At 43.2% G+C, this 16,860-nt stretch overlaps 1 protein-coding gene across 1 annotated transcript in view; it reads right to left on the bottom strand.

Annotated features, from left to right (window-relative positions):
- The window catches only part of nktr (natural killer cell triggering receptor), a 76,189-nt gene that overhangs the window by 16,761 nt on the left and 42,568 nt on the right, over nt 1–16,860 (bottom strand). Inside the window, 5 exon segments of the mRNA XM_065006863.1 lie at nt 1,549–1,722; nt 1,899–2,124; nt 6,592–6,737; nt 6,922–6,951; nt 10,396–10,483. Coding sequence (XP_064862935.1) covers nt 1,549–1,722; nt 1,899–2,124; nt 6,592–6,737; nt 6,922–6,951; nt 10,396–10,483 — 664 coding nt within the window.

The raw sequence follows: 16,860 nt of genomic DNA on the forward strand, positions 1-16,860 counted from the left end.
TTGGGAACCGTATTTAGGTAGCCTGAGTTTCACTTTGTATCTTGTGGGTGATTGTTCCTGTCTCAGTGTAGTGTTCACCAGATAGGCTGTAATAAGTTTCACGTTCCGTTTGTTGTTTTCATTTTTATAAGTTATTTCATGTATTGTTCCGTTTTCCTTCATTAAAGAAACATGAGTAACCACCACGCTGCATTTCGGTCCGACTCTCTTTCAACAACAGACGAACGCCGTTACACTATGAGTGTCATCTGATGAAGATCAAAGGTTAGTGATTAATTCTCTCTCTATTTCTGATTTTTGTGACTCCTCTCTTTGGCTGGAAAAATGGCCGTGTTTTTCTGTCACTTGGCTCTGACCTAACATAATCGTTTGTGGTGCTTTCGCCGTAAGTCTATTTGAAATCGGACACTGTGGTGGGATTAACAAGAAGTGTATCTTTAAAATGGTGTGAAATACTTCTATGTTTGAGGAATTTTAATTATGGGATTTCTGTTGTTTTGAATTTGGCGCCCTGCACTTTCACTGGCTGTTGTCATATCGATCTTGTTAGCGGGATCTCAGCCTTAAGAAGTTAACCTGTTAATCCTACCCCCTACTTTTTCGAACATTCTGTTAAAAATCGCGCAACATTTCACTGTCCTGCTACTCATGCCAGGAATATAGTATATGCATATGATTAGTATGAGTGGATAGAAAACACTGACATTTCTAAAACTGGTTAAATCACGGCTGTGACTATAACAGAACGTGCGTTTCATCGAAAAGCGCAGGAAAATCTGATCACTGAAAACTGGAAAATATATCAATGTGCCACTTGCATGTATTGTTGAATGGAAACCAAATTACATGGGGCCGAGATTGCAATTCCTACAGCTTCCACACGATGTCACCAGTCTTGTCATTTGCCTAGGCTTTGTTTCTTGGTCAAACGAACAAGAGACAGCCCATTTCCTCCGGTCTCCGACAGGATGTTTTGGATGGGAAATATCCGGACATGATTTCAAGACGTGGAGCTATTGAATACACATCGCCCCGTGATCAATTTGATAGATTATTAACGTTTTGTGAAAGTTTATCGTCGACTTTTTTAATTTAAAAAAATGACGTTGCGTTATAAAACGCTGTTTTTTCCTTGATCACACAGTCTTCATAGATCGATATCTAGGCTATATATGGACCGATTTAATCGAAAAAAAGACCCAATAGTGATGTTTATGGGACATCTAGGAGTGCCAACAAAGAAGATCGTCAAAGGTAATGAATGTTTTATATTTTATTTCTGCGTTTTGTGTAGCGCCGACTATGCTAATTATTTTGTTTACGTCCCCTTCGGGTATTTCGGGGTGTTGCATGCTATCAGATAATAGCTTCTCATGCTTTCGCCGAAAAGCATTTTAAAAATCTGACTTGTTGGCTGGATTCACAACGAGTGTAGCTTTAATTTAGTACCCTGCATGTGTGTTTTAATGAACGTTTGAGTTCCGGGTCGACGTAAGAGGTTAACAGGTTTAGTAACAGAGAGAGGGTTAGTATCAGAGATAGACTGACGTGTCTGGATGGTCCTCCTGACCCGGCTGGTCTCTCCTCAATAGGAAGCGGTTCTCAGGAACAGGAGGGATCTCCTCTGGACGAACTACTGGTTTCTCTCTCTTCAAACCACTCTGCTCCTTCCCTCCACCCTCCTCCTCCACAGCTACCGCCACCATCCCTCCATCCACAGGGCTGTGAGAAAATTATTGAGTGAGCAGCAACAAAAAACGTACCAATTAAAAAAACATCACAACCGTGGAATGTAAAGAGATTTGAATGTGCAGGAGAGTTGCACATCACAATAAGCCCGAAATGTCTTGTGAATAATTTAGCCGTATTGGTGTGAGGTAGTCCACAGTGAACCTCACCCCTTTAGACCAGGCTCCACCCTGTCAGTGTGACCCTCTCTCTTCACCTCCCTCTCTCTCCTCCTCTTCTTGGAGCGTTTGCTCTTGGAGTGTCTCTTTCGCCTGTGGTGGTGGTGCTTCTCCTCAGATTCACTCCCAGACTCCAGAGAGGAGAACTGAGAGGAGCCGGGAGAACTGAGGGAGGAGTCTGCAGAATGCGACCGCCGCTTCCTCTTTCCTTCCAGAACTACAGAACACAGAGAGACAGAGAGACAAGAGAGACAAGAGAGACACAGAGAGACAGAAACAGACAGAGTGAGTGAAAGACACACAGCGAGAGAGAGAGAAACAAACACACAGCGAGAGAGAGAGAAACACAAACACACAGCGAGACAGACAGACAGAGACACAGAATGAGAGATACAGCGAGACAGACAGACAGAGACACAGAATGAGAGATACAGCGAGACAGACAGACAGAGACACAGAATGAGAGATACAGCGAGACAGACAGACAGACAGACACAGAATGAGAGATACAGACAGAGACAGACAGACAGAGACACAGAATGAGAGATACAGCGAGACAGACAGACAGAGACACAGAATGAGAGATACAGCGAGACAGACAGACAGAGACACAGAATGAGAGATACAGCGAGACAGACAGACAGAGACACAGAATGAGAGATACAGCGAGACAGACAGACAGAGACACAGAATGAGAGATACAGCGAGACAGGTTCCAGAGTTCCAAATTGAGCAGAAGCTGCTGAAAAAAACAAGCTCCTATGGTTTTTAGATTTAAGTACATTAGTGTGTGAGGAGGGGGGTTCCAAATTGACACAAAAAAAACAAGCTCCTATGGTTTTTAGATTTAAGTACATTAGTGTGTGAGGAGGGGGGGGGGACACAAAACAAGCAACAAAGATAAGCTTTTGAAGAAGTTACTATTTTTATAAAATTGTACAGTTATCTTAGCTAGCTGAATTGTTTACCAGTTGCTAAGCAGTTGATGGGACTCTCCTAAAATAAGCTAGCTAGCTAAATAATAGAAAGACAAAAGAACAGAAGACAAAGGACATTAAAGTAAAGACACTAGAGACAGTAATACAAGAAACAATGCTGTTTTGGAAAAGGTAGGCTTCTATTGCAGCGTTGTGGCCAACATCACCAGCGTTGCTATGGAAACTATTTACCCACCAGACATCCAGACAGAGAAAGATAAGAGAAACGTTTCAAAGGCTTGATGATGGGACAGAACCATGAATGTATGTTTGCAGAGCTTACCAGTTACAAAACAAGAACCAATGTAATATTTAATACCAAACGAGGGCACGTATGAAGAAGGGTCATTTGCATCAGCCAAGGCTGTCAGATCAGCATTTTGGAAGAAGCTGACCAGAGAAACAGGTGTCAAGCTGTCAACTTCTACAATAAAGGAATTGTATTGATACAAGACAATGATTCAAGCCTCAAGGCTTTTGAGAATATGTTTGCTACCCTAAAAGTAGAAGCTGAGGAAAAAGTAGAGGGAGATGACGGAGAAAAGCCCCAACAGCCTCTGTGACGCAGCAAGAAGCCCTCTACCTACCTCACCTGTAGCAGACAGAGCCAAGAACATGCCTAAAACACCAAGAACACCATTAAAATGAAAATAAACTATTTTCTTAACTCTATTTTTGAGCTGCACTGTTGGTTAGGGGCTCGTAAGTAAGCATTTCATGGGAAGGTTGGTGTATTCGGCTCATCTGACAAATACAATTTGATTTATGAACAAAAGGTTTTCAACATAATCCAGGGAGAATCAGGAATTCCCCAGGGAAGCTGTCTAGGCCCCTTTTTTCAATCTTTACTAACGACATTCCACTGGCTTTGAGTAAGGCCAGTGTGTCGATGTGTGCAGAGGACTCAACACTATACACGTCAGTTACTAGAGACTGAAATGACTTCAACACTTAACAAAGAGCTGCAGTTAGTTTCAGAATGGATGGCAAGGAATAAGTTAGTCCTAAATATATAAACAATTTAAACCATTGTATTTGGGACAAATCATGCACTAAACCTAAGAAAAATCGTGTAAAAAATAATGTGGAAATGAGGTGACTAAATTACTTGGAGTAACCCTGGATGGTAAACTATCATGGTGAAAACATATTGATACAACAGAGGCTAAAATGTGGAGAAGTCTGCCTATAATAAAGTGCTGCTCTCCCTTCTTAACAGCACTGTCAACAAGGCAGGTCCTACAGGCCCTAGTTTCTACCTTCTTAACAACACTATCAACAAGGCAGGTCCTACAGGCCCTAGTTTCTACCTTCTTAACAACACTATCAACAAGGCAGGTCCTACAGGCCCTAGTTTCTACCTTCTTAACAGCACTATCAACAAGGCAGGTCCTACAGGCCCTAGTTTCTACCTTCTTAACAGCACTATCAACAAGGCAGGTCCTACAGGCCCTAGTTTCTACCTTCTTAACAACACTATCAACAAGGCAGGTCCTACAGGCCCTAGTTTCTACCTTCTTAACAACACTGTCAACAAGGCAGGTCCTACAGGCCCTAGTTTCTACCTTCTTAACAACACTGTCAACAAGGCAGGTCCTACAGGCCCTAGTTTTGTTGCACCTGGACTACTGTTCAGTCGTGTGGTCAGGTGACACAAAAAAGGACTTAGGAAAATTGCAATTGGCTCAAAACAGGGCAGCACGGCTGGCCCTTGGATGTACACAGAGAGCTAATATTAATAATATGCATGTCAATCTCTCCTGGCTGAAAGTGGAGTAGAGATGGACTTCATCACTACTTTTATTTATGAGAAGTATTGACATGTTGAATGCACCAAGCTGTCTGTCCAAACGACTGGCACACAGCTCGGACACCCATGCATACCCCACAAGACATGCCACCAGAGGTCTCTTTACAGTCCCCAAGTCCAGAACAGACTATGGGAGGCGCACAGTACTACATAGAGCCATGACTACATGGAACTCTATTCCACATCAAGCAAATGATAACGCAGTAGAATCAGATTTTAAAAAACAGCGGGGACTGTAAAGCAACACAAACACGATAACATACGTTGAGCCAGTAACCAAAAGGTTGCTGGATCAAATCCCAGAGCTGACAAGGTAAACATCTCCTGTTCTGCCCATGAACAAGGCAGTTAACCCACTGTTCCCCGGTAGGCTGTCATTGTAAATAAGATTTTTTTCTTAACTGACTTGCATAGTTAAATAAAAAGTTAAATACACACGAATGCATGGATTTTGTGTTGTAGATATGTGTTAGTAGAGTTGGGGCCTGAGTGCACACAGTGTGTTGTGAATTCTGTAATGAATATATTGTTTTTAAAATTGTATAACTGCCTTCATGTTGCTGGACTCTAGGAAGAGTAGCTGCTGCCTTGACTGGAACTAATGGGGATCCATAATAAACCCCAGGAAGAGTAGCTGCTGCCTTGGCAGGAACTAATGGGGTCCCATAATAAACCCCAGGAAGAGTAGCTGCTGCCTTGACAGGAACTAATGGGGATCCATAATAAACACCAGGAAGAGTAGCTGCTGCCTTGGCAGGAACTAATGGGGATCCATAATAAACCCCAGGAAGAGTAGCTGCTGCCTTGACAGGAACTAATGGGGATCCATAATAAAACCCAGGAAGAGTAGCTGCTGCCTTGTCAGGAACTAATGGGGACCCATAATAAACCCCAGGAAGAGTAGCTGCTGCCTTGGCAGGAACTAATGGGGATCCATAATAAACCCCAGGAAGAGTAGCTGCTGCCTTGGCAGGAACTAATGGGGATCCATAATAAACCCTAGGAAGAGTAGCTGCTGCCTTGGCAGGAACTAATGAGGATCCATAATAAACCCCAGGAAGAGTAGCTGCTGCCTTGACAGGAACTAATGGGGACCCATAATAAACCCCAGGAAGAGTAGCTGCTGCCTTGGCAGGAACTAATGGGGATCCATAATAAACCCCAGGAAGAGTAGCTGCTGCCTTGGCAGGAACTAATGGGGATCCATAATAAACCCCAGGAAGAGTAGCTGCTGCCTTGGCAGGAACTAATGATCCATAATAAACCCCAGGAAGAGTAGCTGCTGCCTTGACAGGAACTAATGGGGATCCATAATAAACCCCAGGAAGAGTAGCTGCTGCCTTGTCAGGAACTAATGGGGACCCATAATAAACCCCAGGAAGAGTAGCTGCTGCCTTGGCAGGAACTAATGGGGATCCATAATAAACCCCAGGAAGAGTAATTGCTGCCTTGGCAGGAACTAATGGGGATACATAATAAACCCCAGGAAGAGTAGCTGCTGCCTTGGCAGGAACTAATGGAGATTACATTTACATTTAAGTAATTTAGCAGACGCTCTTATCCAGAGCGACTTACAAATTGGTGCGTTCACCTTATGACATCCAGTGGAACAGCCACTTTACAATAGTGCATCTAAATCGTTTAAGGGGGGTGAGAAGGATTACTTTATCCTATCCTAGGTATTCCTTAAAGAGGTGGGGTTTCAGGTGTCTCCGGAAGGTGGTGATCGACTCCGCTGTCCTGGCGTCGTGAGGGAGTTTGTTCCACCATTGGGGGGCCAGAGCAGCGAACAAATTGTATAAATACAATACAAACTACCAGTCTAGTTAAATAGCTACGGGATAACACAGGAGTGAATGACAGATAAGTCACTCCATGGAGGCAGTGTGGTCCCTACCATCGTTGGCTGACTTAGTGATGAGCTGACCACAGTCCATCACCCTAACATCAGCGTACGGCCTGCTGGCTCCGTCCGTCTTCAGACCCTCAATCCTCTTGATCACCTCAAAGCCTGAGATGACCAGGCCAAACACCACATGGACCCTGCAGGGAGGAGAAAGGGTCAGAGAGGGGTGGAGAGGTTAGGGACCACAGTACCACAGCGAGGTTAGACACTGAAAATAATACAACTGGGAGAGGTTAGGGCCAACCAAGATAGTTGTATTGATTAATTTTATGTGCCAAGTAAACCTTCTCTGGAGCTGCAAGGTAGTGAGACAAGACATACCCATCGAGATGAGGTGCTGTCTTGGTGGTTCTGTTCGAGGAACCAGGGTTACAGTCCAGTATGGCCCGGGCAGAATTATGGAACACAGCGAGAAAGGAGGGAGAGAATGAGAGGACGTCATGGCAACCAAAACACAGGTAGAAACCACGGCCATTATTACATAGCATTTATCTGCAACACCTCTTGGAATTATTTTTTTTTAATTAAAAAAATGTAATGACCAAGTATACTGGGCTTAAAGGAAGAGCTATAGTTGAAGTATTCTGTTATGAGGTGAGGACAGGTGTGTGTGTGTTGAGGTATTCTGTTATGAGGTGAGGACAGGTGTGTGTGTTGAGGTATTCTGTTATGAGGTGAGGACAGGTGTGTGTTGAGGTATTCTGTAATGAGGTGAGGACAGGTGTGTGTGTGAGGTATTCTGTAATGAGGTGAAGACTGGTGTGTGTTGAGGTATTCTGTAATGAGGTGAGGACAGGTGTGTGTGTTTGTGTGTGTGTGAGGTATTCTGTAATGAGGTGAGGACTGGTGTGTGTTGAGGTATTCTGTAATGAGGTGAGGACTGGTGTGTGTGTGTGTGTTTGTGTGTGTTGAGGTATTCCGCTATCAGGTGAGGACAGGTGTGTGTGTGTATTGAGGTATTATGTTATGAGGTGAGGACAGGTGTGTGTTGAGGTATTATGTTATGAGGTGAGGACAGGTGTGTGTGTGTATTGAGGTATTATGTTATGAGGTGAGGACAGGTGTGTGTGTGAGGTATTCTGTAATGAGGTGAAGACTGGTGTGTGTGTGAGGTATTCTGTAATGAGGTGAAGACTGGTGTGTGTGTGAGGTATTCTGTAATGAGGTGAAGACTGGTGTGTGTGTGAGGTATTCTGTAATGAGGTGAGGACAGGTGTGTATTGAGGTATTCTGTAATGAGGTGAGGACAGGTGTGTGTGTGTGTTGAGGTATTATGTTATGAGGTGAGGACAGGTGTGTGTTGAGGTATTATGTTATGAGGTGAGGACAGGTTTGTGTTGAGGTATTCTGTAATGGGGCGGCAGGGTAGCCTAGTGGTTAGAGCGTTGGACTATTAACCGAAAGGTTGCAAGTTCGAATCCCCGAGCTGACAAATGTACAAATCTGTCGTTCTGCCCCTGAACAGGCAGTTAACCCACTGCTCCCAGGCCGTCATTGAAAATAAGAATTTGTTCTTAACTGACTTACCTAGTAAAATAAAGGTACAAAAAAAAGAAAAAAGAAAATGAGGTGAGGACTGGTGTGTGTGTGTGTTGAGGTAATCTGTAATGAGGTGAGGACTGGTGTGTGTGTGTGTGTATGTTGAGGTATTCTGACATCAGGTGAGGACAGGTGTGTGTGTGTGTGTATGTTGAGGTATTCTGACATCAGGTGAGGACAGGTGTTGAGGTATTCTGGAGCCCTGAACAACAGAACCTTTTGTGACAACACAGTCATTGTCATGCTATACCATCATGGCGAAATGTCAAATGACTCACTGTGCTCAATGTCAGAAGAAGACAATACATGTTCACACTACAACAATATATTATCTAGATGGATGTTCAAATGACTGCTGGCTCTGTTGTGTTGCTGCCCTGGTGCAGTAGAAAAGAGGCTGTGTTCATAGTGTACATTAAGTTACGGCCCTAGAAAATCCCTTTAATTTCTTGGCCTGATTCCATCTAGTTTTTCTCCAAATTCTGTTTCTTTGTTTAGTTTTTCCAGGTTTCTATTTTTCAGAAATGGTTCAGGTTTTCGCTCTCAAAATCACACCTTTTTAGAATCGAAAAACAACCAAATTTGATGTTTTAAGTTCACAACCATGCTTAAACCACATCAGGAGACCCCTTTTGAGATCTGGGAAAAATTCTTTAACTCAACTGCGCACCAGCCAGAGACCGAATTTGCAAAACAAAATAGCCACTGGACTGAGGCAAATAATCATGATGTTCTGGGAAAGTAGGCATAGGTTACATTGTAATTAACATTCAATTGAGAAGGTTTTTGGGAAAGTCATTACATTAGCATCATCGCTAACAGCTACTACAAAAAGTGGTAGACAAACGCGCACACAGACATTCCCGCGCTGTTGACTCTTCATGTTTTACGATAATATGGGGAAAATAAATTACTTTTCTAATAAATGCAATACATTTAGTTAATGCATTTTTTTTTTAATATTGTTGAATTCCATTTTAATTGTCTGGATTCCGTGATTGCATCCTCATTCTCCGCAGCATGGATTCTATAGGGCCCTACTAAGTTTAAAACAGACTTGTGAATGAGAGATAAAAGACAGACAGACAGGAGAAGAGAGAGAAACAGAAACAGCCCCGGAGACATATTACCTTGGAAGACCACGATGACTTTCTGCAAATTTTACACAAAAATGGCAAGAGAAACATTTTAACTTATTTGTGTAAAAAAAATAAGGAATCCATGTTTGTTTATTTCTGTGCATTAAAGCACATCGACTGACTGAAGGGGAGAAGGGATGCAAAATTCAGACAACATGATGCTATTCTGCAGTGCTTAGCCCTGACGTAACACAAATAGACAGGCCTCTATTCTGCAGTGCTTAGCCCTAACATAATATATACAAGTTGAAGTCGGAAGTTTACAAACACTTAGGTTGGAGTCATTTAAATTCATTTTTCAACCAATCCATAAATTTCTTGTTAACAAAATATATAGTTTAGCCAAGTCGGTTAGGATATCTACTTTGTGCACGACACAAGTACTTTTTCCAACAATTGTTTACAGACAGATTATTTGGGCGGCAGGGTAGCCTAGTGGTTAGAGCGTTGGACTAGTAACCGAAAGGTTGCAAGTTCGAATACCCGAGCTGACAAGGTACAAATCTGTCGTTCTGCCCCTGAACAGGCAGTTAACCCACTGTTCCCAGGCCGTCATTGAAAATAAGAATTTGTTCTTAACTGACTTGCCTAGTAAAATAAAGGTAAAATAAATAAAATGTTGTGGGGGTGCTTTGCTGCAGGAGGGACTGGTGCACTTCACAAAATAGATAGCATCATGAGGTAGGAAGCTTGTGGAAGGCTACCCGAAACGTTTGACCCAAGTTAAACAATTTAAAGGCAATGCTACCCAAATACTAATTGAGTGTATGTAAACTTCTGACCCACTGGGAATGTGATGAAATAAATTAAAGCTGAAATAAATAAATAATTCTCTCTACTTTATTCTGACATTTCACATTCTTAAAATAAAGTGGTGACCCTTACTGACCTAAAACAGGGAATTTTTGCTAGGATTAAATGTCAGGAATTGTGAAAAATTGAGTTTAAATCTATTTGGCTAAGGTGTATGTAAACTTCCGACTTCACCTGTATATAGCCCTGGCATAATACACAGACAGGCCTCAGATAAACAGCAAAACAAATGCCATCTCATGTACAAACCTGTCAACCAGAAAGCTTAGTAAATGTTATGGCACCATCATGAATTTCTACTCACATGAAGAATTGGGACCCGTTGGTGTGTTTGCCGCGGTTGGCCATGGACAACAGGAAAGCTCGGTCGTGTTTGAGAATAAAGTTCTCGTCTATTTGAGAGAGAGAGAGGCAGGGACAATCTGTGAGATTTACACCTCTCACTGTCTGTGGTGGAGGTGGTGAGAGAGAGGGATAGAGATGGATAGAGGGAGTGAGAGAGAGAGGGATGATAGAGGAATGGAAAAAGGAATAGAGAGAGAAAGAGAGGGATAGACAGCGAGAGATCGCGAGGGATAGAGAGAGGAGGGATAGAGAGAGATCGAGAGAGAGAGGGATAGAGAGAGAGAGATAGAGAAAGAGAGAAAGAGAGGGATAGAGTGCGAGATCACGTGTCCTCCCAGTATAGGACTGACAGATCAATAACCTGAGATAGAATAGAGGTTCTAATAATGTGATCACTAAAACAATCATCCCTCACCTTCAGACTGCTACATCCCTCACCTTCAGACTGCTACATCCCTCACCTTTGTTGACATACATTAAATCGCCCCCGACCACCACTCTGCCCCCCGCCCCCTACCACCGCTCTGCTCACCGCCCTGCTCACTACCCTACCTGGAAAAGCTAATAACAGTGACACGGCTTGAGTGGCTACAGCTAACAGGAATTGAAAGGTAGAAACCCCCGGAGCAGGACACCATCAACTGGCTGGCTGGTTGACTGACTAACTGGCTTGCTGACTGGCTAGCTCAGGGGTTCCCAAACATTTTATTAACTGTGGGACACACCTGGGGAGGTGTCCATTTCCCCGGGAACCACCAGAAAAACCTAACTTAGACCAAAGTAGTAAAAAAAACTTAATCCCAAACATTTATATTCTCATCGGTAAGCTTTAATGGCAAATTTGAAGTAAATTACTAGAAAATAGCAAATTATTAATGGACAACAGATTTAGTTCCAAATAGTTCAAATTCATTGAATTAGCCCATAGCTATCATTGATAGGTCTATAGTAATTATTGATTTAGTATTAATATACATTATCATTGATAGGTCTATAGTAATTATTGATTTAGTATTAATATACATTATCATTGATAGGTCTATAGTAATTATTGATTTAGTATTAATATACATTATCATTGATAGGCCTATAGTAATTAGTTATCTAGCATAGATGTACGTTATCATTGATAAGTCTATAGTAATTATTGATGTAGTATTAATATACACTCCCGATCAAGAGTTTTAGAAGACCGACTCAATTCCAGGGTTTTTCTCTATTCTCTACAGTGTAGAATAATAGTGAAGACAACAAAACTATGAAATAACATGTAGTAACCAAAAAAGTTTTAAATAAGTCAAAATAAATTATATATATTTGAGATTCTTCAAATAGCCACCCTTTGCCTTGATGACAGCTTTGCACACGCTTAGCATTCTCTCAACCAGCTTCATCAAATCAATCAAATTTATAAAGCCCTTCGTACACCAGCTGATATCACAAAGTGCTGTACAGTGCTGTACAGAAATCCAAACAGCAAGCAATGCAGGTGTAGAAGCACGGTGGCTAGGAAAAACTCCCTAGAAAAGGCCAGAACCTAGAAAGAAACCTAGAAAGGAACCAGGCTATGAGGGGTGGCCAGTCCTCTTCTGGCTGCCGGGTAGAGATTATAACAGAACATGGCCAAGATGTTCAAATGTTTATAGATGACCAGCAGGGTCAAATAATAATAATAATGACAGTGGTTGTCGAGGGTGCAACAGGTCAGCACCTCAGGAGTAAAGAGAGAAAGAAAGAGATAATTAAATTAGAAACAGCATACTTAAATTCACACAGGACCACGGATAAGACAGGAGAAGTACTCCAGATATAACAAACTGACCCTAGCCCCGCGACACAAACTACTGCAGCATAATACTGGAGCCTGAGACAGGAGGGGGTCGGGAGACACTGTAGCCCCATCCGATGATTCCCCCGGACAGGGCCAAACAGGAAGGATATAACCCCACCCACTGCCAAAGCACAGCCCCCACACCACTAGATGGATATCTTCAACCACCAACTTACCATCCTGAGACAAGGCCAAGTATAGCCCACAAAGATCTCCCCCACGGCATTACCCAAGGGGGGGCGCTAACCCAGACAGGAAGATCACGTCAGTGACTCAACCCACTCAAGTGACGCACCCCTCATAGGGACGGCATGAAAGAGCACCAGTAAGCTAGTGACTCAGCCCCTGTAATAGGGTTAGAGGCAGAGAATCCCAGTGTAGAGAGGGGAACCGGCCAGGGTAGTATTCACCTAGAACGCATTTCAATTAACAGGTGTGCCTTCTTAAAAGCTCATTTGTGGAATTTAATGTGTTTGAGCCAATCAGTTGTGTTGTGACAAGGTAGGGGGGTAATAAGATAGAGTTGGTTGAGAGCGGTCTTAGTGCCAGCTACGCTTTCTGGTGGTAAATAGATGGCTACAGATGAGAACTCTCTTGGTAGATATGATAAGCTGTAGACCACACTAAGGTACTCTACCTCAGGAGAGCAATACCTTGAGACTTCTTTAATATTAGACATCGCGCACGAGCTGTTACTGACAAAAATATACACACCCCCACCCATCATCTTACCAGAGGTAGCGTCTCTGTTCTGCCGGTGCATGGAAAATCCCGCCAGCTCTATATTGTCCGTTTCACCGACACGTGGCTGAACGAAGAAACATCAGATGTTGCAGTTTTTAATGTCCCGTTGGTAGGATAACCGTAATATTAGGTCATTTATTTCCCTAACAATTGCACATTAGCAAGAAGAATGGAAGGCATTTGGAGTTTATTCGCTCGCCTCCGGATTCTCAGAAGGATCCCTGATCTGCGTCCCCTTTCCCAGCGTTTTTTCTTCACCCAAAAAAGGCGTGGATCTGTGCCTGTTAGAGCAGGATATCCTTCTCGTCGGACTTGTTAAAAGAAAAAGTTTCTTCCTGTCCGTGGTGAGTAATCACTTTTCTGAAAGTCCAAAAGTTCTATTCGGTCATAAGAGACAGAAGCAGCAAAAAAAATGGCACATTTGGTTGGGAGAATGTAAAACATCGGCTATGGTCTCTGCGCCATCTCTGCAGCAGAGGTTACTCTGGGTCTTCCTTTCCTGTGGCGATCCTCATGAGAGCCTGTTTCATCATAGAACTTGATTTTTGCGACTGAACTTGAATACATTTTCAAAGTTCTTGAAATTTTCCAGGTTGACTGACCTTCATGTCTTCAAATCTTTCTAGGGCAGGCGTTCCGCTAGCGAAACCCCTCGACAACATTCCACTCAAAAGGCAGCGCGCGAAATTCAAAAATATTTTTTTGAAATATGTAACTTTCACACATTAACAAGTCCAATACAGCAAATGAAAGATAAACTTCTTGTTAATCTACCCATTGTGTCTGATTTCAAAAAGGCTTTACAGTGAAAGCACAACATATGATTATGTTAGGTCATAGCCAAGTCAAAAAAACACAGCCATTTTTCTGCCAAAGATAGGAGTCACAAAAATCAGAAATATAGATAAAATTAATAACTAACCTTTGATGATCTTTATCAGATGACACTCATAGGACATCATGCTACACAATACATGTATGTTTTGTTCGATAATATGCATATTTATATCCAAAAATCTCAGTTTACATTGGCGCGTTATGTGCAGTAATGTTTTGTTTCCAAAACATCCGGTGAGTTTTCAGAAATACTCATAATAAACATTGATAAAAGATACAAGTGTTATTCACAGAATTAAAGATAGACTTCTCCTTAATGCAACCGCGGTGTCAGATTTAAAAAAAAAAAAAAAAACTTTACGTAAAAAGCATAATCTGAGAACGGCACTCAGAGCCCAATCCAGCCAAAGAAATATCCACCATGTTGGAGTCAACAGAACAGAAATAACATTATAAATATTAACTTACCTTTGATGATCTTCATCAGAAGGCACTCCCCCAGGAATCCCAGTTCGACAATAAATGACTGATTTGTTCCATAAAGTCCATAATTTATGTCCAAATTGCCACTTGTTGTTAGCCCAGTAATCCATCTTCATGAAGCGCGAGCACTTCGTCCAGACAAAAACTCGAAAAGTTCCATTACAGGTCGTAGAAACATGTCAAGCGATGTATGGAATCAATCTTTAGGATGTTTTTAACATAAATCATCAATAAGGTTCCAACCGGAGAATTTCATTGTCTGAAGAAAAGCACTGGAATGAGAGCCAACTCTGTCGGGGGCGCGCGTCACAAGCCTGAGACACTCTGCCTGACCCATGACTCAATTCAGCTCCCATTCCCCCCTCCTTTATAGCAGATGTCTGAAACAAGTTTCTAAAGACGGTTGACATCTAGTGGTGGCCATAGGAAGTGCAACTTGACCCCATTCTCCGAGTTGGGCATCTCCGGCGCGGCCCACGCTTGGATTGCGTCCTACCTGACAGGTCGCTCCTACCAGGTGGCGTGGCGAGAATCCGTCTCCACACCACGTGCTCTCACCACTGGTGTCCCCCAGGGCTCTGTTCTAGGCACTCTCCTATTCTCGCTATACACCAAGTCACTTGGCTCTGTCATAACCTCACATGGTCTCTCCTATCATTGCTATGCAGACGACACACAATTAATCTTCTCCTTTCCCCCTTCTGATGACCAGGTGGCGAATCACATCTCTGCATGTCTGGCAGACATATCAGTGTGGATGACGGATCACCACCTCAAGCTGAACCTCGGCAAGACGGAGCTGCTCTTCCTCCCGGGGAAGGACTGCCCGTTCCATGATCTCGCCATCACGGTTGACAACTCCATTGTGTCCTCCTCCCAGAGCGCTAAGAACCTTGGCGTGATCCTGGACAACACCCTGTCGTTCTCAACTAACATCAAGGCGGTGGCCCGTTCCTGTAGGTTCATGCTCTACAACATCCGCAGAGTACGACCCTGCCTCACACAGGAAGCGGCGCAGGTCCTAATCCAGGCACTTGTCATCTCCCGTCTGGATTACTGCAACTCGCTGTTGGCTGGGCTCCCTGCCTGTGCCATTAAACCCCTACAACTCATCCAGAACGCCGCAGCCCGTCTGGTGTTCAACCTTCCCAAGTTCTCTCATGTCACCCCGCTCCTCCGCTCTCTCCACTGGCTTCCAGTTGAAGCTCGCATCCGCTACAAGACCATGGTGCTTGCCTACGGAGCTGTGAGGGAACGGCACCTCAGTACCTCCAGGCTCTGATCAGGCCCTACACCCAAACAAGGGCACTGCGTTCATCCACCTCTGGCCTGCTCGCCTCCCTACCACTGAGGAAGTACAGTTCCCGCTCAGCCCAGTCAAAACTGTTCGCTGCTCTGGCCCCCCAATGGTGGAACAAACTCCCTCACGACGCCAGGACAGCGGAGTCAATCACCACCTTCCGGAGACACCTGAAACCCCACCTCTTTAAGGAATACCTAGGATAGGATAAAGTAATCCCTCTTACCCCCCTTAAAAGATTTAGATGCACTACTGTTCCACTGGATGTCATAAGGTGAATGCACCAATTTGTAAGTCGCTCTGGATAAGAGCGTCTGCTAAATGACTTAAATGTAAATGTAGACACTGTGTATTCCATTCGGTAGGTCAAGCTTTAAAAAGTCCAACCAGGAGGTTTGTAGTTTGTCTCAGGTTTTCACCTGCCATTTGAGTTCTGTTATACTCACAGACATCATTCAAACAGTTTTAGAAACTTCAGAGTGTTTTATATCCAATACTAATAATAATATGCATATATTAGCATCTGGGACAGAGTAGGAGGCAGTTCACTCTGGGCACGCTATTCATCCAAAAGTGAAAATGCTGCCCCCTATCCCAAAAAGGTTAAAGTAATGATGGACTGTCGTTTCTCTTTGGTTATTTGAGCTGTTCTTGCCATAATATGGACGTGGTCTTTTACCAAATAGGGCCACCTTCTGTATACCACCCCTACCTTGTCACAACACCACTGATTGGCTGAAACGCGTTGAGGAAAGAAATTCCACAAATTAACTTTTAACAAGGCATATCTATTAATTGAAATGCATCTCAAGAAGCTGGTTGCGAGAATGCCAAGTGTGTGTGTAAAGCTGTCATCAAGGCAAAGGGTGGCTACTTTCAAGAATCTCAAATATAAAATAGATTTTGATTTGTTTAACACTTTCTGGTTACCACATGATGCTATGTGTTACTTCATAGTTTTAATGTCTTCACTATTATTCTACATTGTAGAAAATAGTACAATTAAGAAAAACCCTGGAATGAGTAGGTGTGTCCAAACTTTTGACTGGTACTGTATATATATACAGTATATATCAAATCCCGCAACACACCTGGAACCTCGTTGTGGTTTGGGAACCACTGGGCTAGCTGGCTGACTGACAGGCTGGCTGGCTGACTGACAGGCTGGCTGACTGACAGGCTGGCTGACTGACCTAGGCAGACATCTTGTATTGAGCTGGGGGAGGTGG

Source organism: Oncorhynchus nerka, linkage group LG22 (genome assembly GCF_034236695.1).
Source record: "Oncorhynchus nerka isolate Pitt River linkage group LG22, Oner_Uvic_2.0, whole genome shotgun sequence".
NCBI lineage: Eukaryota > Metazoa > Chordata > Actinopteri > Salmoniformes > Salmonidae > Oncorhynchus > Oncorhynchus nerka.